Genomic DNA, 25,652 nt, shown 5'->3' on the forward strand with positions numbered 1-25,652 from the left:
CCCAACCACAAGAAACGCATTTTAGGGGAAACGGATTTCCCACCCTCCCAAGGAGTTTCCGACAACTACGGTTCAACCTAATTTTTCTTCGGGTTTGGTTGGGATTGTAAAACATCAGGTCAGGTTAGGATTGAGTAAGGCTAACCCGAACTCAAATCCGATCGGGTTAGGGTTCAATCGTCGACAACCCAAAAACCTAAAAACTCATCGTCAATTTCCCCTTTCCCAGTGTCCCCTATCTATAGCTTTAAAAAATGTGAAACCTGCTCCTTTTTCCCATTCCAGTGTCCCATCTCTTGAAACAACTCCTTAGCTTGTCTTTCATTTTTATTTACCACATTGATGCACTTTCTTTCTTTCTTTTTTGTATTACTATACCCAAGTGGTCACGTCACCTTCTCTTAACCAAAAAGGGGTGAGATAACTTGCTACTTAGGTTAACAGGTTACCACTTAAAAACCTTAGGTGAGAAGATACCATAGGTGATACGATAAATTCACCCAGTTTAGAACTCTGAAAAATAAAGGAAACTGGACCTCTACTTTAGAAACCAAGTGCGTTAGGGAAGGGCGAAACGCCGGGAAAGTGGTGGCCGAGCAACGAAATGATGGTTGTGTCACCGGCGGAGCACGGAAAATCAAGCCGTGAAAGTGGTGCGTCATCAGAAAAAGGCTAATAGGTTAAAGAGGGGGTTAGGATTTGGGATAAGGTTTTCAAGATGGGAGAAGGGGTTAGGGTTTTGAATGTGGCTGATGAAAGTAGGGGTGTTCTGGGTTTTAGGGTTTAAGATAGATGTGGGTTGTTGAGAATGGCAACTAATCAGGTGGTGTCGCAAAGGATGAAAAGAGGTGATCGTTGTCTGAAACGAAAGTGGGGGTGAAAGGGGTACTGTTAGGGCAAAGGTTATGGTTTGGAGGAGGTTGGATGGATTTGGGTGTGTAATTGGGTGCTGTAAACTGGTTTGGGTTTCAAGAGGTTATGGGTTGGGTTTTGCACCAACAGGGATTATTGGCAAGGGGTAAAAGAGTTAGGGTTTGTAAATTGGTTTGGGGTATGAGGAAGGGTTTGTAGGGACAGAATTGCTGAAATCTTGGATAGGAAAACTGGGATTTCAATCTAATTGGGTCTAGGTCACGATTGGTTTTATGCAGAGATGGATCACGAGTGGGTGTTTGGCCTTGGGAGAAAACCAAAGTTCCAATGGGGGATGGGGTTGGTTTGGCTATAACAAAAGAGAAGGATGGTGGGCTGAGATGGTTGGGCCGAGAAAATACCAACCTGTAGGGATGTTGAAGGGCTGGTTGGTGAAGTTATGCTTCTAACTTCGACTTTAAAATTCAAACTTTCATCGTAGATGCTTGGATCTTTTGCTCTGATACCAAATTTGATGTAGGCCAGGGAAGAGAAATAGAAGAATAAGAAGAGAAATAGAAGAAAGAGGAGAAGGAGAGGACGACAAGAATAGAAGCTGGGGAATAGAGGAGACAGATGAAGAAGAAGAAACATGTAGAGGGGAGAAGCCAATCAATTCAATTAATCATCCCAAAAACTAATAATTCCTCATACATGGGGCCTTTATATAGGCAATAGAAATAAAATTCCATAGAAAATAAAAGCCCTAAAAACTAAAACTTGGAAATTAATATCCTAGAAACTAAAATAAATATCTTGAAGTCCTATTGGGAAAATGTGCCTCTTATTGGGCCTATAATTTGCATCAAGATGGCTCGATCCATCTTGGAAGGGTTTGATTTTCCTTCCTCCCGAATCCATCGCCCTTTTGCTTGTATCTATTTTTTATTGCTTTTGTGTCTTTGATTCATGTTTGGACTATCTCGGCTATCTCTTTTTTAAATAAAAATTATCATCATTAAAAAAAGCTTGTGGGAGGTGGTACTATAGACCTTGAGTTTGCACTTAGCGTTTCTCCTCAAGTTAATCTTATTTAAAAATTGGATATTGACACCTCTCCTTGGAAGCCATTAACTGTATCATTTCTAAAACAATTACAAGCATTATTTTCTAATAATCATATATAATTACATTATAATTTGCAGATAAGATTGTAGACAAATAATTCTCAGAGGTAGCCAGAGAGGCCCTAACTAAATCCATTGTTCTGCATTAGAATAAGGATTTGAATACATGCTAAAGATTTATGTTCTATGATTGATACTTTCATCGCTCTTAACACAATTATTTTCTCTTATTCTCTTTCATACTGAATCCTGAGTGTTGCTTATTTTTTTTAGATTAGGAACTTCTCGAGCCAATTCTTGAAGGGTTTGATGACTACTTTACAGGCAGATTTCCAAAACTGCTAATTGAACTTTATAAAGTTGTATATAAATACTGCAGGGAAGAGCAATGCTTTCAAAAATATTTTAGCAGTGATGGTGACTATCTACCTCATGGTCAGTTCCAACATCTGGGTTCTTAATTGAAGATGACAACCATGTGTAGTCTTGTATATGTAAGGTTCATAAGCGATTTAATTATATCTGTATCTTATGCATTAACTTTACAAATTTTTCTTGTAACAATATCGTACATATAGTTCGATAATGCTAGTGTTAAATTTTGATCAATGTTCTATTACCACCTTTATTAGAATTTTATTATCTTCTGCATCTTTAGCTTCATCTGGTTGTTCTTGTTAGATTATCATGCTAATTTTTTTCAATTAGATATGGAATTCAAACTGAGATTTGTTTCAAGGCATTTTCTTCACTAAATATTGAACATTTTTTGTTTGTTTGCTAATGTATTATAGTTGAGAGCCTTAATGCTTGAATCTCATTAAGACGTTCGACTCTTTTTTGCCATTCACAACCTGTAGAACTCCTCAAATCTGATGGTAAGGATTGTCTATGACTTTAGCTATGGTCATATGAACTACAAAAGTCCATGTGCTCGGTCTAGGCTTTTAGAGATTACCCAAGTGATGGGTTCAATCAGAGCCTTTTTTTTTATGAGCAACTGGTTTTATGGCCAGGGCTCGAATATTTGCTTAGCTTCACTAATGAATAATAACTTGAGGAATGCTATTTGTAGACAAACGGTTGCAAATGCATCTTTTAACACACGCAGACATCTGTAGACCCACTCCTAAATTCTTAGGTTGATTACATCCAAACAGTTTTGCATCCACGTATATGCATGTGTGAGGTGCAGAGTTACCCCTATATCTGTGCTAAGTCCCAACATAACTTTATTGGACCATGCAAAGATGTCTCTGTACTCTTTGAACATGTCCATCATTTTTGCATGTTCCTCCAAGAATAACATGGTTCCATTTCGGATTTGCTTAGGGTCGTCTTTAGTGTCTTAAGTGATAATGTTTATCTTTTTTATTTCTTGTCTTTAGTGTATTTAGTGATAATGTTTATCATTTGAATTTGTTCCATTATAATTTGGGCTCAACGTTCCTTTGTTTGCTTGATTATTTTGAGAATCACAAATGGAGGTCCGCCTTCTTCATCCAAAGGGTTTCATTATTGATAAGTTTTGGAATTCTTGGATGATTTCCATTGATCATAGCAATTGCTTATAATGGAATCTAGATAACCATGGAAGGAGATAACTCTAATCTAGTTTACTTGCCTGATCTAACCCAACTACTCTATCTAACCCATTCAAATCAAATCTTTTGATCTGATTTTATATATCTACTTGCCCTATCACCTAACTTGCTTAATCTACCACACAGACGATCCAATGGTGAACCTCAACCCAATCTAACTTCTCACATATTCTAACATGCCCCCTCAAACGTATGTGGATTGAAAAATCGACATAGGTTTGATTACAATGAAAAATTCCCAATAAAATTAAACATCTGATGCACGCCGTCAAATCTTCTGATCTATTGCACACCGATGAAGATTCCCTAATGATGATGACTGATGATATGGCTAAATGTCTGCTGATGTGATTTCCAAAGATGATGTCACTGCAAAGAGGTGGAAACTGATGCTGATTGAAGAAGGCGCCGCTTTGATGATGTGCCGCGAAGAGCCTCAATGGGCTGAATCGAACTCAAGCCTCAATAGGCAAGTTATCATGGGTCGGTTTTGGAATACTGAACCTCATAAAAATGGGTCACTATGAACCAAAGGAAGCCCCAATGGGTAAAAATAAAGCCTCGAGATCCACAGATGGGCAAGACATCACTTTCGGGCACGCACTTGAATGAAGCACCTCAACCGAAAGGATTCAATATTTTAGGCACGCACCTCGAGAGAGGTACCTCAACTGAAATAGGACATTAATGAGAAAGAAGGGGGAAATTTTGAGAAAAAAAAGAGGTAAAGCAACCAGCGACAATTAGTGGCTTGGATGATGAAGGTAAATGTCTGTAACCTTATGAAAATCACAACTAATAATATTGCAATGCGTACCCTTTTTTGAGGGTATGTTCTAATAAAGAAGAGGGGATGTTCACTTTTCTAGTACGCAGGGATTTCACTTAAGACAAGATGAAGATCAAAGAAGAGGGGATGTTCTAATAAAGATAAGGGGTTGAAAGGCAAGAGACTGGGTGGTTTAGATAAGACAAAAGAAGGGGCATTGGGAAAAGTAGTCAAACAGTTACCTTTCTCCCTTTATTTTTGTCTCCGCCTTTCTATTTCTCTCTCTTCACGAATGGACAATAGTGCATATCATCAGAGGCAGTAAATGTAAAGATTCCCATTTTTTTATCTCTTTTGAAATTGCAATCCATGGCATGCCTCAACAAAGGCATCCTGAAAAGTAGAAACTACAAGAAGGAAAATAACATTGTCTGTTCCCTTACCAAATGAAAAGATCTATTTAATGGCTGCCAAGAAAACCAGAGGTGAAGGCTTATGAGGTTACAACAGTGGCCGCTCATCAGCACTGGATCATGGAGAACATGACGGTGATACGGGAGATCGGGCTCGGGATTCCTTGTAAATAGAGATTCAACTGCTCCTAATCAGCTTGCTAAAACTGAAAATCTGTCTAAAAGGAATAACACAAGGCGGCAAGCTGGAAGGGGCTACTTGGAAAAGATTATGGATGATTAGGGCATAAAAACTAATATAATGAGGAAACTAGAAGAAGACGCTAGAGCAAACTTGGGAAAGATGGTGGTCGGGCAGACGGCCGATCTAGCCGTCCACCGAAAAGGGAAGCTTCTAGGATTGTGGTCAAGGCTGTGTCCGGGAAGGATCGACCCGCTCTGATACCATGATAACTTACCAACTTCTCCAAAAGCTTAAGCTTTTGGAGAAGTTGGTTAGTTAACATGGTATCAGAGCCGAAGGTCTCGAGTTCAAACTTCCCGGATAGCAAAAATTCACATGCGATGGTCGGCCCAAAGTGGGACCACATGTGCCATGTGTTTGCCAAGTGGGCCACACGTGTGGGGAGTGTTAAAGTATAAAAGATAAATAATGCCTTTCTCCAACAGCTTAAGCTTTTGGAGAAGTTGGTTAGTTAACAATTATCATTAGAAATTTAATGACTAGATACGCTAACATACTCAAAATCAACATCCATTGATGAAAGAGGGGTAATTACAGATTTCATGGACTCTAACGACAAGGTTACGTCTTACTTAGACTTACCAGATACAAATGATTCGGTGATGGTAACATAGGACCGGTTAGTAAGAGGATGGTTGCTTATGACTAATTAGTGAAGGGACCGGTTCTATCAATGATCAAAGATTTTCATTTGGGAAAGCTCAATTCTTCAGCTATCAGAGTTATCCCTTCCGTGCTATTAGGTTTAGTAGCCATGTGAGGATTCATTCCAAACAAGGACTCCAAAGGCTTCAATTTCTTCTTGCTAATTGTCATGCATCTTCTTCTTCTTTTGCAAAGGCAAAAGGTTCAATATTCGGGACCTGGTGAGTGAAGATCTCAAGCCTAGGATTCATATTTCCTGTGACTTGATTCATCCATGGATCCGGAAAGCCAAAGGAGGGAAATCTTTTCCTTACTCTACAAATTGTCCATTTTACATCTTTAGATATGGATGCATGATTATTGGATCGTACGAAAACTTTGGTTGTATGGCCATCGCCTTTACCTTTTGGTTTCTCCAATACAATGTCCAATCTTTTTTAGAGCGCAAGCAAAACATTGTTTCGAATGCTCAACACAAATGGTTCCTGGGCTGCCCTCTCACTCCCCTTGCAGAAAACATGGCTCCTCATAGGACTGCCCTCTTACTCTCCCTGCAGAAAAAATGGCTCCTCATACGCTTCATGTAAGGCAAAAGGCTTGATGTACGGCATCTCTATTTTTGTGAGCAGTATAAATAGTTGGTACCCTAGATTTATCGAGTGACGATCAGTTCAAATGGTATTTATGACGATGACATTTGAAATGCCACCATGTTTACGATGGACCATATTCTCTCTTATTGAGCCAAGGAAGGAATGAACTTTGTGGGATCTAATGTTGCTTCTTTTGCGATGGTGACATTGACTCTGGCAGGTCATCGTAGTGCATGAGTTGCTACATTGGACTATCTTCCCTTCTTCCAACAAGTTTTACATAGTTTCAAAACCCCCCGATCATTATGGTCCATGGACTCCCCCAAGTCAACTCCCTTTTTACCTTGGTCGTGTTCTTGTCTGAGCCCGCATTTGCCCTAAAGGGTCAAACAAAACTCCTTTGACTCTTGAATCATGCCCACATCAACCAAGTACTCGCCTGACATCGTGCTGAGTCAACTAGGATTTGCTTTGGCCACATTTTTTACCTCATCCACATTTTGAAACACTAGTTCTGCAAGACATGCTTAAGGGTCATGCACTTGTCCATCAAATGTGTCAGACTTGGTTCTATGCACATGATCTATTGGGATTGTATCCTCTAGGGATGGGATCGGTCGGTGCTTTGCAGTTGCCTTAAAATAGAGCTCAAAGGCACTTTCAATTGGGTGAACACGGTTTTTATGTTATTGTGGTTGTTGTTGATGCAATTGTGGTTGAATGGACAAGGCTTCCTGAAATCCCAGTTGGGCAACCAAGAGGGGGGTGAATTGGTTGACTTATAAAAATTTATCCTTTTAAAAACTTTTGCACGATTATTTAGTTTTCAAAAGTTTAAATGAATATTCTCTCTTAGACCTTTTGACAAACACTTGTTAGTTGACTTTTGAAAACCCTATTTGATTATTTCATTTTAATTTTTTTTATCAAAACACTTGGTGGATGATTGAAGATTACAAATAAAGTGCAAATCCTACAACAAGATAAAAGAATGAGACGAGTGGTTTCTTTTAGGACTTTTATCAAATACTTGGTGGAACCCTAGTTGATTTACTCTCTTTAGTTCTTTTGACAAACACTTTGTGGATAATTTATACAAGTAACACAAAATAAATAACAAACACCAAAACAAGATAAAGTAAAGTGAGAGAGAGAGAGAGAACATACACAAGATTTATAGTGGTTCGGACTTCAAACCCAAGGCTTACATTCAGTCTTCTTAAGCTCACACTCAAGGGTATCCACTATTTGAAGACCACACAACGCCCGTCTTCAAGGCTCCTTACAAGTCAACTTTGATACAAGATGATGGCTCCGCGTCCTCCACACTCGCCAACAATCTTTCCTTAACTGCCAAGATTAAAGCCTTCTCTTCGAGTCTTTAAACTCCCCAAGGGTCGCAACACTTCTTTACAAGAGGATGGCTCCGCGTCCTCCACACACGCCAACAATCTCTCCTTAATGACCGAGATTAAAGCCTTCTCTTCGAGTCTTTAAACTCCCCAAGGGTCACAACCCTTCTTTACAATAGTAAAAAGAAAGCTGAAGTACTATTTTGCCTTTTTTGTAGGCTATTACAAAGATGATGGCTCACAAACTCTCCAAAAGATTAATACAATGAAGTCCTAAGGAGATCCTCTTCAAATAGATGTGCAATTGTAAATCTCTTTGAGTAATTCCAAGAAAAACTTGTAGATTTGAAAGTCAAGGCTCAACAATGATGGCTCAAACTTACAAGAGTTGAAGAGTTGATGTTTTAGGATTTTAGAAATGTATATATAGTTGTAGTTTGAGAAAAACCCTAACTTTTGGTCTTCACAAGAGTTGCGGACGAAGTCCGGACGTCCGGCAAATATGACCGTTTGAATTTCAAAATCGCGCTTTGGTCCGTCACGGACGTCCGCCGGTTTCCCGGACGACCGCGACTCTCTCAGTTATTTTTTGTTAAAAACTTCATGTTCAGATGGATGACCGCATTCTTCTCGGTTATTTCATTTGGAAATCAAATGTTCAGACGGATGAAGTCCGGACGTCCAGGGTTGTTAAAACTGGTTTTTCAGCCCGTTTTGTAAAATTCATAACTTGCTCATTTCTCGTTGAATTTTAAGGTTCTCGTACTCTACGGACATGAGAAAAATGAGAGCTATTTGTTAAAAATATTTTCAAAAATATTTGAAAATGTTTTGGACCAGTTAAATCAGGTATAAGGTGCTGGACTCATAATTCAAGTGCCAATGTTATGTTTTTCCATTTGTAAACTTTGGTTAGCACTTGGGCTTTGGTTCTTGAACTATGGACTTTTGTTTTTGTAATATTTAGGACCTTTGAAAGTAATTTTCCATGTAATACAAATAGGTTTCAAGGTGGTTTTGAGAATGGTTTGAAAAACACTTTTAAATGCCAAGCCACTTTGAAAAAGATCTCCAATACAATCTAGAAAGTTAAACTACTTAGAACCTTGATCGTATTGGCTTCAAAAGTCTTCTTTATGCTATTGGCTTGTAAGTGAACACTTGAGAATGCTTGGTCCATGTGACTCTCTCTCTCTCTCTTGAATGGATTCATCACTTTAAATGCTTGAGATAGTCACCAACACTTGCTCAACTTCAAGGTCCTCTTGGTATATACTAGGCTTGCTTGTGGGATCCACAACTTGAGCTCTATGCTTGGACATCTTCCAATGATGATGCCTCCAATATGTGCAAGCTCACGTGGTTCCTTCATTCATGTTGATCCTTAAGCCATGTGTTGTGTTGTATTTTGTAATGGCGATATGACATGTAAAGTTCCTGTCTAAGGCACAACACTACAAAGCAATACATTAGTCCATAAAGACTAATCAATTTGGGTTTGCTAGCATCAAAACAACTAGGAAAAGGTAATTAGTTGAACCCATAGGGAACCTTGGGCTAACACTTCCAACCACTGCAACTGAATGGTAGTCACCATCTTATACATTGTTCATTGCACTCTTTTGTGGTTGTACTACTTTCCTCTGGAAATTGTCATTCTTGGCCAATGCCCCAATTTGCCCGAGTTTATATTCTTCCTGGCTTCTTGCTTAGGAAGGAATTATGGAAATGGGCTAAAAAGTATTGGAAATTCTGGTTAAATTTCTAAGTACCATTTGAACTTTCTTAGTCTCCTTATGCGGCCTTCCTCATCCAGCGGGTGATAACGACGGCCGCAGGTGAATACAGAAGCTTTTGTTTGGTCATTTTATAGGTCTCTGATTGTCAATTTGGTGCTTTTGTTTGGTCGTTTATAGGTCTCTGATTGTCAATTTGGCATTTTTGTTTGGTCATTTATAGGTCTCCGAATGTCAGTTTGGCTTCCACGTGTGACGGAGAATTGATTTATCAAGCAATCGTTTCTGGATCTCTAATAGTCAATTTGGCAAATAGAGGCCATACGAGACTAAGGGGCCGTTTGGATACATGGATTTTAGAATCTTGGATCTCCTCAAAATCGTAGATGAAATATGAGAGAAGAAGGAGATCAACCGTCGTATTCTAATTGCTCGCCCTTCTTTCCATCACCAAGAGAGTAGGTGTTAAGTACCTTACCGATACGCCAAAAGCTCCAAAGCTGATGAAACGTGTTAGGCAAGGCCCTTTAAACCTGTCCCATACCAGGCCGGGTCCCACCCAGTCCCATACCTAGGCAGGGGGCGCAACAGCAGGATATCATCCCACCTTTCCAACTTTTATAAATCTCAAGATGGGGGAGAGATTTCTAAAACCTGGATTTCTTACTTAAAATCCAAGATTATAAAGAGAAGCGAAGCGGAGGGTCTCCTCTCGTCTCCCATCTAGGATTTTGAGGAAATCCAAGATTCTAAAATCCGCATATCCAAACTCATCCAAATCCCATATTGCCCCAATAATCCCACATATATCCTAAACGTGCGTATATTGAACTTTTTCCCTGGCATTTTGGGAAGAGAGAGTTCGGCTAGATCTTTCAGATGCTCATCTGTTGTGCCTTTCATCTTCTTAATAGACTGTAGAAATCAGGGAGGGGACTACCAACTGACCTAGTTCATTGCTGAATGAGGCGAGATGATTCTTCTGGGTCTGTTTGGCTGCCACAAAAATCGTGTTTCCCTGGAAAGCAAAGTAAAAATGATTTCCTTTTCCTTTTCCTTCTCCTTTGCCCAGGGACGTTCAGTTGCCATGCACGGTTTATTCTATTTTTCTTGCATGGAAGGAGGAATTTCCAAATTATAGCCTTTTGAGTTTCCTCCTAAATCAACAGGAAAGGAAAGTATAACATCATTTTTACTTCTACATTGTTTGTACTCAGACCTGCATCCAAACTCAGGAAGTCATATATTCCCCCCTTTATATTTACTTGTGACAGCCCCTCTCGTGCATTTATGAGTTATGACTACCTTTTTACACTAGAGGTGACTGTCCCAAGTAAAAGAAGGGTCAAATATGTCATTTCTTGATTTTCAGTAAAATTTGTGAATGTAGGAATACACACTCTTGTAAAGGATTTTCCTAACAGCCCTTCCTATTGCGCCGCGTTGAAGCTTATGGGCACATTTGGCTGCGAGGAATTTGTTTTCATGATAAATCGGCATCTTCAAGTGTGAAGTCCCTGAAAATCAGGAAAACAAATCCCGGACACGGCTGTCTCTGTGATGATAAGTTGCTACAGAATTGGAAAATGTTGATCTGGTTTTGAGCAGAGTTTCCTACCTCTTTTTTCCCTCCACCTTTTTCACCTATCCCTATACACTTATTACCTTCTCACCTACCACCTTCTTCCTCAAGGCTTTTCTAACGTGGAAAACTCCATGAGAGGGTTTTGAAGGTTTCAATTTACCTACCACCTTCTTCTTCCTCAAGGCTTCATGGAAGGTTTTTGAAACTTGCCATTGCCATTGTAGTTTTTGAAAAAAACTCCATTGCCAACGTTTCCAAGCTCCATTGCCAACGTTTCCAAGCTCCATTACCATTGTAGTGTTGAAAAAAAAACTCTATTTGCAACGTGATAAAGCTCCATTGCCATTGTACTTTTGGAAAAAAGCCCATTGCCAACGTGATATAGCTCCATTGCCATTGCAGTTTGGAAAAAAAATCTCCATTGCTTATTTGGGTGATAAACATAGCTTCGGTTAGGTTTAACATCTTCTCTTCATGTTTTCATGTTTTTTGTGCTTTGGTTTTTTCACCCTATTTATGAGACTCTTTGTTTGGTTGCCATGTTTATCTTGACCTCTCTTTATCTCTCTCTATGTATACAATCATGTTTGGTTACATGTTAGAACCTAGTGGTTCCGGGGTATAAAATGTGGTTTCGTAGTGGTTCCGCGGTAGAAAATATGGTTCCCTAGTGGTTTCGAGGTATAAAATGTGGTTCTATAGTGGTTCTGGGGTATAAAATGTGATTCTGTAGTGGTTCCGGCGTATAAAATGTGGTTCCCTAGTGGTTCCGGGGTATAAAATGTGGTTCCCTAGTGGTTCCGGGGTATGAAATGTGGTTCCCTAGTTGTTCTGAGGCATAAAATGTGGTTCACTAATGGTTGCTGTGTATAAAATGTGGTTCCCTAGTTGTTCCGGGGTATAAAATGTGGTTCCCTAATGGTTTCGGGGTATAAAATGTTGTTCCATAGTGGTTCCGGAGTAGAAAATAGGGTTCCCTAGTAGTTCCAAGGTATAAAATGTGGTTCCCTAGTGGTTCCGGGGTATAAAATGTGGTTCCCTAGTGGTTCCGAGGTAAATGTTGTTCTGTAGTGGTTCCGGGGTAGAAAATATGGTTCCCTAGTGGTTCCGGGGTATAAAATGTGGTTCCCTAGTGGTTCCGGAGTAGAAAATGTGGTTCCCTAGTGGTTCCGGGGTATAAAATGCGGTTCCCTAGTGGTTCCGTAGTGGTTGTGGTTTATATAATGTGGTTTCTTAGTGGTTCCGGAGTAGAAAATGTGGTTCCCTAGTGGTTCCGAGGTATAAAATGTGGTTTCGTAGTGGTTCCGGGGAATAAAATGTGGTTCCCTAGTGGTTCCGGGGTAGAAAATGTGGTTCCCTAGTGGTTCCGGGGTATAAAATGTGGTTCCCTAGTGGTTCCGGGATATAAAATGTGGTTCCCTAGTGGTTTCGAGGTATAAAATGTGGTTCTCTAGTGCTTCTGAGGTATAAAATGTGGTTCCCTAGTGGTTCTGGAGTATAGAATGTGGTTCCCTAGTAGTTCCGAGGTAGAAAATGTGGTTCCCTAGTGGTTCTGAGGTATTAACTGTGGTTCTGTAATGGTTCTGGGGTATAAAATGTGGTTCTGTAGTGGTTATGAGGTATAAAATGTGGTTCCCTAGTAGTTCCGGGGTATAAAATGTGGTTCTGTAGTGGTTCCGGGGTATAAAATGTGGTTCCCTAGTGGTTCCGGGGTAGAAAATGTGGTTCCCCAGTGGTTCCGAGGCATAAAATGTGGTTCGGTAGTGGTTCCAGGGTAGAAAATGTGGTTCCCTAGTAGTTCCGGGGTATAAAATGTGGTTCCCTAGTGGTTCTGAGGTATAAAATGTGGTTCCCTAGTGGTTCCGGAGTATAGAATGTGGTTTCATAGTGGTTCCGAGGTATAAAATGTGGTTCCCTAGTGGTTCTGGGGTAGAAAATGTGGTTCCTAGTGGTTCTGGAGTAGAAAATGTGGTTCCCTAGTGGTTCCAAGGTATAAGATGTGGTTCCCTAGTGGTTCCGGGGTATAAAATGTGGTTCCCTAGTGGTTGTGGGGTAGAAAATGTGGTTCCCTAGTGGTTCCGGGGTATAAAATGTGGTTCCATAGTGGTTTCGAGGTATAAAATGTGGTTCCCTAGTGGTTCCGGGGTAGAAAATGTGGTTCCCACGCCGGGCCTGTACGGGCCAGGTCGACCCGCGGGTCACCCGTATTTTTTCCGTATTTTTTAAGATGTTTTTGGGAAATATTATCTGCACTACCGTATTTTGATGAGGACACTCCTCACTTTATTGAAAGTACGGTATGGCCCACACCATAGGATGATCCAAACCATCCATTAGATGGGCCACAGCCTAAGTAGGTTGTGCCCCAAAAAGCATTTCCGTAGGTTGATCTTAACCCTCTGATCAAAATGTTAGAGGCTGTGGCCCATCTAATGGACGCTTTGGATCATCCTATGGGGGGGGGGCATACCGTACTTTTAATTAAGTGAGGAGTGCCCTCATCAAAATACAGTAGTGTGGAAAACATTTCCCTTTTTTTGTATTTGAATTTGCTAGCCACCTTCGCAGAGGCAACTTCTCGGCTTGTGGCCCATCCTTTGATGCAAAGATTGGGGGTGCAAAGGTGGCTAGCAAAAACATAATTGCAAAAAATGGTAATCATTACGGATTTGTGGCTGAAGTGCTAAGTTTTAAATGAAAAATTACGAAAAAATGGAAACAAAGTAGTAACATTTCGAAAAAAAATACCAAAATGATGCACTAACATATGACAATTACCGAATTACAAAGTCCGACTGTCTTTCGTCGGAAGTCCAAACAAACCTCCGAATGGAACCAGTATTTTGGTTACGTATACTGGCTTCCATTCCGAAGTCCGAAGTTTTGTTCGGACTTCCGACGAAAGCCAGTGGAATAAAGATAATTCTAAAGATTTTTATTTTCAAATTGAGTAATAATGCCAAGGATAATAGGGATATATATTGTGATCTTAGTGTCATGTTGGCAACCATAAATTGAAGCTTGGTTTCGATGTTTTAGAATAAAAATAAGCAAAGAAAATGGATTTATCTTGAAAATGGGGAAAACAACAAATTCAGTTTTAAGCTCAAAATTCATTTTCTTTGCATTTTGTAACACTGCTTTGATAAGTTTATCATGAATAAACCCTCATGACTACCAAACCCTGTTGTAAATGGCAACCTTCAAAACCCTTCCATGGAGTTTTCCACGTTAGAAAAGTCTTGAGGAAGAAGAAGGTGGTAGGTGAGAAGGTAATAAGTGCATAGGGATAGGTGCAAAAAGGTGGAGAGAAAAAAGAGGTAGGAGGGGTATATTTGTCCTAAAAGCCATCTACTCTCACCTGAAAACACCTTTTTAATAAATTTCAAATCACTACGTTATTCACAATTTAGAGAAAACTTTACATTTTTTTAATAATTTTTCCTAAAAAAAAAAAGGCAGTAAAACACTTCGCAAGGCTTCAACTTTAAAAGTGGTGGTGCTCACTTTTCTCAGCCCCTCATGTTCCACATTGGTGTGATCGAGTCCGTTGATCTGACACTGGCCCATTTCCATTGACCCCATCTTATAAGATGATCCTAGCATTTGATCCATTAACATTTTTAGTCTTCCACCAAGAAAAGCTAAACTATTGATTTTTGTAGGCCTGCCTTGGCCGGCCGATGAGGGGTTGACTCATGATGCCTTACAAGATCAACGGTCTCAAATTCACGTCCCCTTGTGGACCCAAAAATCGATTATTAGAATTTCACTCAGATTGAGTCTAAAAATCATCAATTCACACGCGCCCAATTAACGGTTGAGATGAAAATCGTTATATGCCAAATTACCTGTAGATCGCTCAGTCAACGGACGAGATAAAAACAATATCCACCAAAATCCCATCTCATATGAACACCGCACAATTCACGATTCTTTTGGATAGTGGAATCATTTGGCATCAAACTCGTTAAAAATGGGATTTGCTAGGCAATATAGCCTCAGGTGAATAAAATGAGTAAGACAAAATCTGCTAGCAAATGGCCCACCCATGCTAGAGCGATCCAGACCATTCATCTGATTGGTCCCATGCTCTACAATATCACCGCCCGCAATGATAAATTTGCACCCTCTGTAGGATGATTCGCACCCCATTGTAACGTGAAATATGGCGGACTTCAAAGCTTTTCTACGTCAAATTACATTTAAATCGGTGCGAATTGTCCTAAAGGAGGTGCGAATTGATCATAGCCTTATAAAATTGACCAAGACACGTGATTCTCGTGTCCACTCTCGTATAAAAATCACCCACTCACACCAGACGTTTTTGGCGGACCCAACCCGAACCCGTCGGGTTCAACCCAAGAAAATTGCTGAGTTGGGTTGGCTTCCACTCGGGTCGGGTTCGGGTTGGAATTTATCAACCCGAGCTGCTTTCGGGTTGGGTTCGGGTTGAGTGTCGGGCAACCAGAACTCGGAAGAGAACCCAACTTTTTATAACATTTTTTTATTTGGAAAAAAAATTAAAAACAAAAATTACAAAAACCAGCCATCTTTTAATTTTTTTTTTTACAAAAGAGAGGGGTGGCCAGGAACAAATGAGGGCCTAATTTTAAAGACTAAAAATCCTAAAGCCCTAAACCTAAATCGACTATTCTCTCTTTACCTCTTGCGCAGCTTCCGCTCCCCACAGAAATCGAAATCGCCACCGCCATCTCCCCCCTTCGAGAAAAAAATCTTGTTGCTTCGTTCTTCCTTGCACTAAGTCACTAACCCTCTGCAAAAAACCTCCATCTCTGATCTCCCAGCCTCCTTCGAGAAAGTCGAAACCCTAAGCCTCAACCTCTCCAAAAACCCTAGATCCTAATACCCTTTTGGCAAATTTTCTCGTCTCTATCAAGCTATTCATCAAAGATTGAAAGGTATTCTCTTTGAATCTCTTTTCTCATTTCTCTTTTCTCTCCCTCTCCTAATTTCTATTTAATCTGTATATTCTCTGGGCAAATATCATTTTGATGCATATCCCCCCCTGTAGCATAAATCATTTATTGTTAATGCTTTGGGAGTTCTTTTTTTGAACCTAGGGTTTTATGGCCAATTCTGGAGTTGGTTTCAACCTAGGGTTTAATGCTACTCTCTCTCTCTCTCTCTCTCTCTCTCTCTCTCTCTCTCTGCAGCCAAATAGGGTTAGGATTTTGTGAAGAAGTATGTGGTTTTATGAAAGATCTCAGTTTTATTTGTGGAATGCTCAACAAGGCATGAAAATCTGCATTTTTATTTGTTAAATTTGGAGTTTTGTAAAGAACTCTGCATTTTTATTTGTTAAATCTGCAAATAAGAAAGTTTTTCTTAACCATATTACTTACTATCATTTTCAATAGATAGCTTGACAAACTCTAGGATTTTGTAAAGGAGTATGTGGTTTTATTAAAGATCTTAGTTTTATTTGTGGAATGCTCAACAAGGCAAGAAAATCTGCATTTTTATTTGTTAAATTTGGAGTTTTGTAAGAACTCTGCATTTTTATTTGTTAAATCTGCAGATAAGAAAGTTTTTCTTAACCATATTACGTACTATCATTTTCAATAGATAGCTTGACAAACTCTAGGATTAACAACAAAAGTTGAGGACCAACAAAAAAGTAATACACAGGAAGTAAAACCAAAGTGCATAAGAAAAGATGGGAGTTATGAAAGGTAGCATTTGAAGCACAACAGTGATAAGGAGCTTCACGAAGTAAGATGGGTAAAATCATTCACAGCAAAAAGATGGGATTGGCTCCTCCTGATAAACTCTTCAACTGAAATGCAAAGATTCAACTAGAGCCGAACAAGTCCTAATAAAGTCCCACGAAGTACAAGCCTACAATCGAAGGAGATATTAAAGTAAAAACAACAGAAAAATATATTACGGAGTTAATGAGGATCATAATGCACCATTTCCCTTACAACTAGTTCAGGTTCAAATAAGATAGTGAGAAAAATGCCAAGAAAGCCAAACAAATGAGGATATAACCAGACTCAACATATTAAAAACTGTTACTAAAATTTATGAAAAGCATAAATCGGACATACAAAAATTGCTAGCATAAGCTACTTTATCTGTTTTTTCTAGTTAACAAAATTCTGTTGATGCTGAATATACAAAATCAAACCACTAAATAAATTGAACACCAATTCAAACAAAGATTGCCAGAATTACAAATAAATTGATGTAGCAATACTACATGAACAAGGATTGCGTCCAGTTTCAGTCATCCTAGTTGCAAAGGCAGATCATGTTCCTATTTTGAAAGACAAAAAAAAAACTAACAATGAGATTTTATCGCTACAGATCGATCAAACATCCTAATCAAATACAAATATAGAAGGGGGGAAATCTCCATTGATCTATTACTAGCTTCTTTACACAAGTAAATAAGATCAAACTTAGGATGCACAAAATCGTAACTTTCTAATAAATCCCTACTGAGAAACCCTAATAAGCCCTAAAACGACATTAGAGAGAGAGAGAGAGAGAGAGAGAGAGAGAGATTACGGGCAGTAAGATTTGGACAAAATGACGATATCATGTTGAGAAATAGCTTTCTTGACGAGAAATGCGGAAGCATGTTGAAATGTTACCGTGCTGAGTGGGAGTCTGCCTAGGTATGGGACGAGGAGGGACCCCATCCAAATCTCTTATCGGTTGGATTGGATTCGGATTGTTCTTCGGATCATAATTCATACATCTTGATCACGATCCATTTCAAACTAGACAGTCTATCGGAGTGTCCTAGTAAGTCCTACGTACATTTACACAGTTAAACCTCTGAGGGGGGGTTTGTCGCTTCTGATTTCAAGTCCCTAATGGACTTTGACAAATTGTCCATGACTCTCTAGGGACTTGGACTCTAATGTGCGGACACTTGGGACTTTGAGTACTCCAGGGGGAACTTTTTAGAGTCACGCAGATATTAAAATCACACGTTAGTCATTAACAAATACATGAATTTGAAGTCCTAGAGTTCTAATAATCAATTTTTTCTATGATGCCATGGATTTATGGGCCCTTTTATTAAAATATCTAAGTAATATTGTGCATTAGAAATACAGGCAATTGTTTCAATTCTACAACTTATATTTGTATCAAGGCATTAAAGGATAGGATTTCTATCTTCTTTGAGTGGTTAGGATCCAAGGATCTTCACACCAGGTTAATGCCCAGGTTGTCAAAATCTAAGATGAAACAGGGCCTTAGGAATTCGGTTTCAAATCACAATCCGCTGTCAAAACTTTTTAGAGTCACGCAGATATTAAAATCACACGTTAGTCATCAACAAATACATGAATTTGAAGTCCTAGAGCTCTAATAATCAATTTTTTCTATGATGCCATGGATTTATGGGTCCTATTAAAATATCTAAGTAATATTGTGCATTAGAAATACAGGCAATTGTTTCTATTCTACAAGTTATATTTGTATCAAGGCATTAAAGGATAGGATTTCTATCTTCTTTGAGTGGTTAGGATCCAAGGACCTTCATACCAGGTTAATGCCCAGGTTGTCAAAATCTAAGATGAAACAGGGCCTTAGGAATTCGGTTTCAAATCACAATCCGCTGTCAAAATCTAAAAGAACAGGGCCTTAGCAATCCAAAGCTCTAAGCATGAGCTATATGAGAAATTTTTTGAAGGGCCTTTCATACAAGTTTAATAGAACTCTCCATAAATTAAACCCAGTTTCAAAACGAACAGAGCCTTGATAAATTAATAGCTACAGCTACTGGTGTGAAAACGAACAGAGCCTTTCATATCAGTAGCTTTGGATTGATAAAGCCATGTATTTTTTAAACCCTAAAAATTTAAACTTTAAACCATTTGACTAAATCCAATACCACATCAGCTTGTCATCTGTGTAATTTAAACCCTAAACCACTTCAAAAACATAAAGCATAAAGTATAAACACAACACAGAGCACAATAAACCCATTCCAGTTTTGAGAGAGAGAGAGAGAGAGAGAGAGGCATCTTCTTTGTGGGAGGTTTCTGAAAGGGAGTGAAAATAGGAGAATGGGTACAGAAAATAACTTTTCTTGTGGGTTTGGAGGGGAGATTTTTTGTGCGGTGTGGAGGAAACAAACCGGAACCTTCTTGTGATGGTGAGGAGGGAAACAAACTAGAAACCCCCTGTAATGGTGGGGAGGGAAACGAACTAGACCAGAGGGATATGAGATTAGGCTCCATGCTCTTTCTTACGGGTTGGGATGAGATGAAAAAGTTGAGATAGGGTTGATTTAAAAGTTCATTGTTTACAGTGAACTTTTAGGGTTGAGTGTTTTATGTTAAACGCCGTGACTTTAAGTTATGGCCGCTACGAAGTACACCATTTACGGAAACTTGCCACTTACGATGATTTTTAAAACGCGCACAAAAAGTACTCTGCGACTAATGTGTGACTTGTCAAATCTGCCAGAAAATACCTTTTCTTGTGGGTTTGGAGGGGAGATTTTTTGTGCGGTGTGGAGGAAACAAACCGGAACCTTCTTGTGATGGTGAGGAGGGAAACAAACTAGAAACCCCCTGTAATGGTGGGGAGGGAAACGAACTAGACCAGAGGGATATGAGATTAGGCTCCATGCTCTTTCTTACGGGTTGGGATGAGATGAAAAAGTCGAGATAGGGTTGATTTAAAAGTTCACTGTTTACGGTGAACTTTTAGGGTTGAGTGTTTTATGTTAAACGCCGTGACTTTAAGTTATGGTCGCTACGAAGTACACCATTTACGGAAACTTGCCACTTACGATGATTTTTAAAACGCGCACAAAAAGTACTCTGCGACTAATGTGTGACTTGTCAAATCTGCCAAAAAACCACGAAAATCCCTCTCCACTAACGACCCCCCGCCCCCTCTCTCCTCTGTAAAAGGGCGAGTGCAAGACACGTAGTTGAGCGGGTGAGCTCCATTGGCGGCAACAACATAGTGGTCTTTTGGTCTTTTTATGAGATATTTTATTTTTGTCTGTTCACGTACAAGGACATTTTGGTCCTTGTAAAAATGAGTCCAAAAAAATCTGTCTTGGGTATTTTGGTCACAAATTGATGGTCTGAGCTGATTTCTAAAGTTTACTCGATGACTTTATCTGCAAATTGTCAAATTTGAAGACTCTTTTTGCAAATAAAGTGAAATAGAAGACTTCATTTGCAAAAACCCCTAAAAAAATAATCAAAGAAAGTTTTTTTTCATTGAGGGGCTTTTTTATAATTTTACATAAAACAGGCTACAAAAGTAACTCGTCCTCGTTTTTCCTCTTATAAATCTCTCCCTTCCGAGTAATACAACTATGCGTTACAAACCCTAACTCCGCTCTATATAGGTAATCAGATATGTGTTTTGGAAGCATTTATTTTGTGTTTTCGTTTGATTTCTTTTCTTATCTGCCTTCTTAGGGTTTGGTTTTTGAAAGATTTACCGTGTTCTAAAGCATACCTATTCATCACTTTTGTTTTTTTATTTTTCATCAATCTATGTTTTTTCAACTCAACTCAACTCAACTCAACAAAGCCTTTGTCCCGAACTAGTTGGGGTCGGCAATCTATGATTTTTCAGATCTAGCCTTAAATGTTTTCTGATAAGATGGCTTGTCTTCTTCTATATTTTTTATCTAGCTTGTTGAGATTAGAGGCTAAGGTCATTTCTTCTTGAAATACTCATTTTTTCCCTTTATTTTTACTTCGTTTTATTATGTTCTAAAGAATATCTATTCCTCCTCCTGTCTTTGTTTTTTTATTGATCTATGATTATTCAGATGTAGCTTTCTAGACATTTTTTGTCTAGCTTGGTGAGGTTAGAGGCTAATGCTTCTTGAAAAAGTCGTTTTTTCCTATAATTTTACTTCCTTTTTTTTTAATTTTCTAAAGAATATTACTTATGTTTTAGTTTTTTTAATTGGTCCATGTTTTGGTAGTCCAGTTTGTTTTCTTTGATTTTTTACCCAATTTGGTGATATTAGGGGCTAAGGCTATTGCTTATTGTTCATACAGTAATGATGGACCTATCCATGTCATTTCTTTCAATGCTGAGTTCCGCTTATATACAAGACGACGGCCTACGATTTATCTTTTGTTGTTGCCATTGCCTGAATTGCCGACCACCTCCTCTTAGAGACAAGGGTGGAGTAGATTGGTAAGCTTTTGCTATCATCCTTTTTCTTCATAATGGTCGAAACTCCTGTTTCTTTATCTTTTGATTATATACTTATATATAGCTGTTTTAATACCCATTTGTGTTTTGCAGTTATACACACACACATGGAACAGGTGATATAGGAAAAAAATAAGCAGGTATATATGTACTTCCCTATATCTTTTATGTTTGGATGGAGTATATGAATTTCTTTTGTTTATTACTGTCAAATATGTTAAGCTTGTATTGTTTATTACTATATGCATTTTTCTAAGTAATTTCTAGTCTTGTTAACTATTACTATATGCATTTTTCTAAGTAATTTCTAGTCTTGTTAACAATTATGGCCAATCTTGTGAACAGTTTGCTGTCAATTTGCTTTTATTAAAAATCTTATGCAACTATTTCTTATTCGACACGGTATTAATTATGAATGCCATTACGGCTCTGGGCAATGTATAAAAAGAAGATGTTTCTGTTCTTGTCAATGTGCCCCCTTTTTAGAGTAAACTACTTTGCCTTCCTCCCTTGCTATGCGTTTGTAGATCTACGTTTTTAAGATGTTTTGATCATGCTTTCATCTATGATTTAGCCGACACTTTCAATTTATTGCTGACATACATGGTGTTTCGTGTCCAACACATCTGTGTCCACACGTGTCGACACTCCTTTAGACACTTGTAAATGTATTGCTAGAAATGTTAGACGCTCAAACTTAATGTAGGCGTGTCGACACATTTTTGTACCGTTACAAATGTGGCATTCTGTTTTATTATTGAATATATTTACCTCTTATTATTATTATTTGAAATGGTAGGATTTTATAAATGAATGAAAAGAAAAATGCGACCAAGAAGTTCACAGGTGCAATGATGGATAAAAGAAACTGTACAAGAAGAAGACAAATTTTCATGGCCATGGCTTAGAGCCTTACAAGGAGGCCAAAGTCATAAACCACAAGGCTAGCCTTCGACACGCCTTCCTTAAGCCATTCAGTTCGCTTCCCTTTTGGCTGACCTTTTAACGTGAGAATAAGTGATCACCAAACCCCCCAACTTATCTTAAATTTCATCAAACCAATTTGTAAATTTCCAAGGGATGGGGAGATCTCCCTTAAGCCATTTGATTACACCGAGAGTCCCCTTCAATCGATGCTATGTTGAGCGGTCAATTAACCACTTCCCTTGAAGAACTACCTTTACTTCCGCTTCATTTGAATCCACCGACCCTATTGGCCCTGAGAAGGCCCATAGGGTGATACCACCATCATCTCTAAGGATCCCACCTATCCCTGCCGGCCCTGGTCCCCTGGATTACCCAAATTGGACCCATCAAAGTTGAGTTCTAATAAATGAAAATGCTTTGTTCTCTCTCTTTTGATCTTCATTGCTACATTTTCACACCTGATTTTGGAGTGTGCACCACCTCTCCTAAATAAATTTCTTTCTCTTTTTTATCTTTTTTGTCCATAAGATTTTTTTAATTATATCCCCTAAATAGATGGTGTTGTGGGTAAAATTTATTTAATCTGCAAGTATTAACGGTTAATCAGATGATGGAGTGTGTCTAATATAGGGGAAAATTTATTAAATCTCCTATTTCAGCACATTCATGGGCCAATGTAGTCAATTGTATTCTCACTCTTTATCTGAAATCTCTAGAGCATAAACTGAATGGCTATTTCAGAAGGCTAATAATCTTCTCAATTTTTTGTTTCCCCAAGTTTTCATATTCAATAATGCATCATATTAACTTTTCCTTATATGTGATTAGGGATGTGGTCAATGGGCTTGTCTATTTACATGAAAATGGAATTGTACATAGAAATTTAAAGCCCTATAATGTATTGATAAGCACCAACGAATTGGCAAGCACTGAAGGACTTTTATGTGCGAAACTATCAGACATGAGTCTAAGCAAGCGCCTTTCTAGGGGCATGACATCTTTCAGTCATTCTGAAGGTAAGGGTAGTTGTTGAACCTAACTAATAGTATAATAATGGTGAATATATTGTAGGATATTGGGATTTTTCTTTTAAATTCATCATATTTGTCTTTATTTGTAGGTGGTCATGGAAGTTTAGGTTGGGTAGCACCTGAAATTGCTGAGGGTGGTCGTCAAACAAATGCAGTGGATTTATTCAGCTTGGGTTGTAGATGTTATTTCTTCTTTACTAAACCCCAAGCCAAAACTGAGGTAAGCAAATCTTCAATGTAATCGAAGTGGTATTTTATTATTGTTGTTATTAATAAGATCACACTTCTGACAAAGCACATGAAAATTGTTCCCAGGCCAAAAGCAATCACAGTTATGCGTCATCCTCTACTTTGGAACTCTGAAAAGCGCATGTTGTTTCTTCAGGATGTGAGTGATAAGGTAGAATCAGAGAGGCAGCAGGGTAAGGTAGAATCAGAGAGGCAGCTGCAGGGTCCTCTTTCTAGCAAAATAGAAAGGATGGTGGCAATTAAAAGGTGGGATAGAAACTTGGGATTTATAGTTATACAAGACATTTCTTCTCATAGAAGGTACTCTTTAAACTGCACTTGCGATCTGTTGCGAGCTATTAGAAATATGTTACATCATTATGAAGACCTACCTCCACATGTCCAGGTTTGTTTCTAAACACTAATTATACGATTTCTATTTTATTTCTCCTCCAATATGTGCCTCTTGGGTTCTTTATTTAAATTAATTAATTTATTTGAATTTATTTCATATGGATAAAGTTATGGTGATAGTTAACAGAGACCCACTCCCATGATTGAACATCCATGTCCTCACTATCCTAAAAAGATTTATGCATAATTCCGATGCCATTACCAAATAAAAAAAGTTGTAGTGATGATTGACTATCGTATTGATACTTTTATCGCTTTTACCAAATTTATTTTCTCTTATTATATTCCATACTAAATGCTGAGTGCAGCTTATTGTTGCTATATCAGGGACTTCTTGGGCAAATTCCCAAAGGATTTGACGATTATATTGCAAGCCGTATCCAGATTTGTTAATTAAAGTGTATAAAATTGTATCTCAAGACTTCAAGAAAGAGCAATGCTTTAAGAAATATTTTCAATAGTGAGTTTCGATCTCTGGGTGAGTTTGCAATGTGTAGTCTCATACTTATAAGGTTCACGAGTGATTAAGTAGTAAGTTCAGCACCTATGTTGTGATTACATTGTTGAGGTTTGGAAGATTGGAGCCTTTAAATAAATTGGTTTGTTTCTTTTATTACTTAGCATGGAAGTTACGAAGATCTCATTTGTTTGCAAGAACAAACAACCTAGGACAATTTTATTTATTTTGCTTGTGTTATTCAACATAAAACCCTTGTTATATTGATTATTCTTAATGGTTGTCATTGATATTTCGGTTGGTGCACAAAATGCATGGTCAAATCCCGATCATTCCTGAATTATATTAAACTTTTTGAGAATCCACATAAGTTTTCTTTGTAAAGATTCACTTCCCAGGTAGGTTATGCTAACAAAAAATTTACTGGAACCCATCTTCCGGGTATCATGATTAGCCTTTCATCATAAAGGCTGAGCAATAAACTAACTATAAACCCCCATCTTTCCCAAAAGAGTTTTGTCATAAAATTTGGGTCCTTTATCTAATATATGGATCTTATTTCAGCGTGGGATTAGACCAACCGTATATCCCACTGGTGGCGTATTCAGATTGACGGTTCTGATCATCCATCACAGCAACCCGATCAAACCAGCTTTAGGCATTTGTCATATTTTTAACCAGTGATTTGTGGTTCAAATCTTAGACACTCACGTCGCTGATGCTGATTTGGCTAATTTATGACCAGCACGTTTTGGATTTTTGGAATTGATATTGAGCCCAAACTGATTATTGGAAACAAAAGTAAATGTAAATTTGAGTCTAATGATCAGTTTTGGACTCACAATCGGTTCTCAAAACCAAAAACAAATAAGACATAAAGAGAATAACCCAAAAACTCCAATTTGAGAGAAGTGATAGACTGTTATAAACCCCTCTAAAGGGCTTGTACTGTCCAATTATATCTGGGAGAATGAAAGAGCAATTTTTGGGATGAAAATAGGAAGCCTATAACTAAAGACATCTTTATAAGTTTATTTAAGAATACTAGCATAGCATCAACCCTTGCCAAAAAAACCCAACATGATATACAGTAAAGTATAACTAGTATAACTAATAACATGATTTTCTTTTCATTTTACCCAGATATGGAAGTAAAGACCATCTGTGAAGTACAAAGTATGCAACCATTGCATCAATTGCCGACTGTGCCGATTGATGCTGAAATAATTAACTGATAATCCTAACTTTGTTTATGTAAAGTGGATGCTACATTGTGATTCTACAATTATAGGGTATGGAGTTACGCCCGATTTCTGCACAATGGGGTTCCCTGTTTCGGCATTTATAAGATTTTCAAGTTCCAGTTAATTGAAGGCACAATGATGAGGGAAAAACTGCCCAAAGCAATAGTTATTTTTGTTAGTATATGATGCCCAAAATACACAAAATGAGAAAATAAACTTATGTTATATATCACTATACAATTTATATAC

General features: G+C 38.3%; 1 protein-coding gene across 4 annotated transcripts; it reads left to right on the forward strand.

Moving 5' to 3' along the window:
• The first annotated feature begins 15,555 nt into the window (after positions 1 to 15,555).
• On the forward strand, positions 15,556 to 24,315 carry LOC143888447 (serine/threonine-protein kinase/endoribonuclease IRE1a-like). Of its 4 annotated transcripts, none has more exons than XM_077392886.1 (7): positions 15,556 to 15,842; positions 20,912 to 21,084; positions 21,196 to 21,242; positions 22,858 to 23,045; positions 23,150 to 23,280; positions 23,446 to 23,694; positions 24,030 to 24,315. In XM_077392886.1, exons 4-7 carry the CDS (start codon positions 22,991 to 22,993, stop codon positions 24,093 to 24,095), a joined length of 501 nt encoding a protein of 166 aa, XP_077249001.1. In that variant the 5' UTR covers positions 15,556 to 15,842; positions 20,912 to 21,084; positions 21,196 to 21,242; positions 22,858 to 22,990; the 3' UTR covers positions 24,096 to 24,315. The 4 variants fall into 4 exon arrangements, 3 of the variants coding, with proteins under 3 accessions (XP_077249001.1, XP_077249000.1, XP_077249002.1); XM_077392885.1 differs by having other exon boundaries at positions 15,557 to 15,842; positions 20,943 to 21,084; XM_077392887.1 differs by having other exon boundaries at positions 15,557 to 15,842; positions 20,943 to 21,084; positions 23,446 to 23,555.
• The last annotated feature ends 1,337 nt before the right edge of the window (positions 24,316 to 25,652 follow it).

This window comes from Tasmannia lanceolata, unplaced genomic scaffold (assembly GCF_043159265.1).
Source record: "Tasmannia lanceolata isolate RefF3 unplaced genomic scaffold, GAP_Taslan_0.1 ptg000012l, whole genome shotgun sequence".
Classification (NCBI taxonomy): domain Eukaryota; kingdom Viridiplantae; phylum Streptophyta; class Magnoliopsida; order Canellales; family Winteraceae; genus Tasmannia; species Tasmannia lanceolata.

Bases quoted from the DNA above. Each gene is read 5' to 3' on its own strand.
- LOC143888447 (XM_077392886.1), top strand. From the start codon at position 22,991: ATGAGTCTAAGCAAGCGCCTTTCTAGGGGCATGACATCTTTCAGTCAT. The intron at 23,046-23,149 runs GTAAGGGTAGTT...CTTTATTTGTAG, and splicing joins ATCTTTCAGTCATTCTGAAG to GTGGTCATGGAAGTTTAGGT. The intron at 23,695-24,029 runs GTTTGTTTCTAA...TTGCTATATCAG, and splicing joins ACCTACCTCCACATGTCCAG to GGACTTCTTGGGCAAATTCC.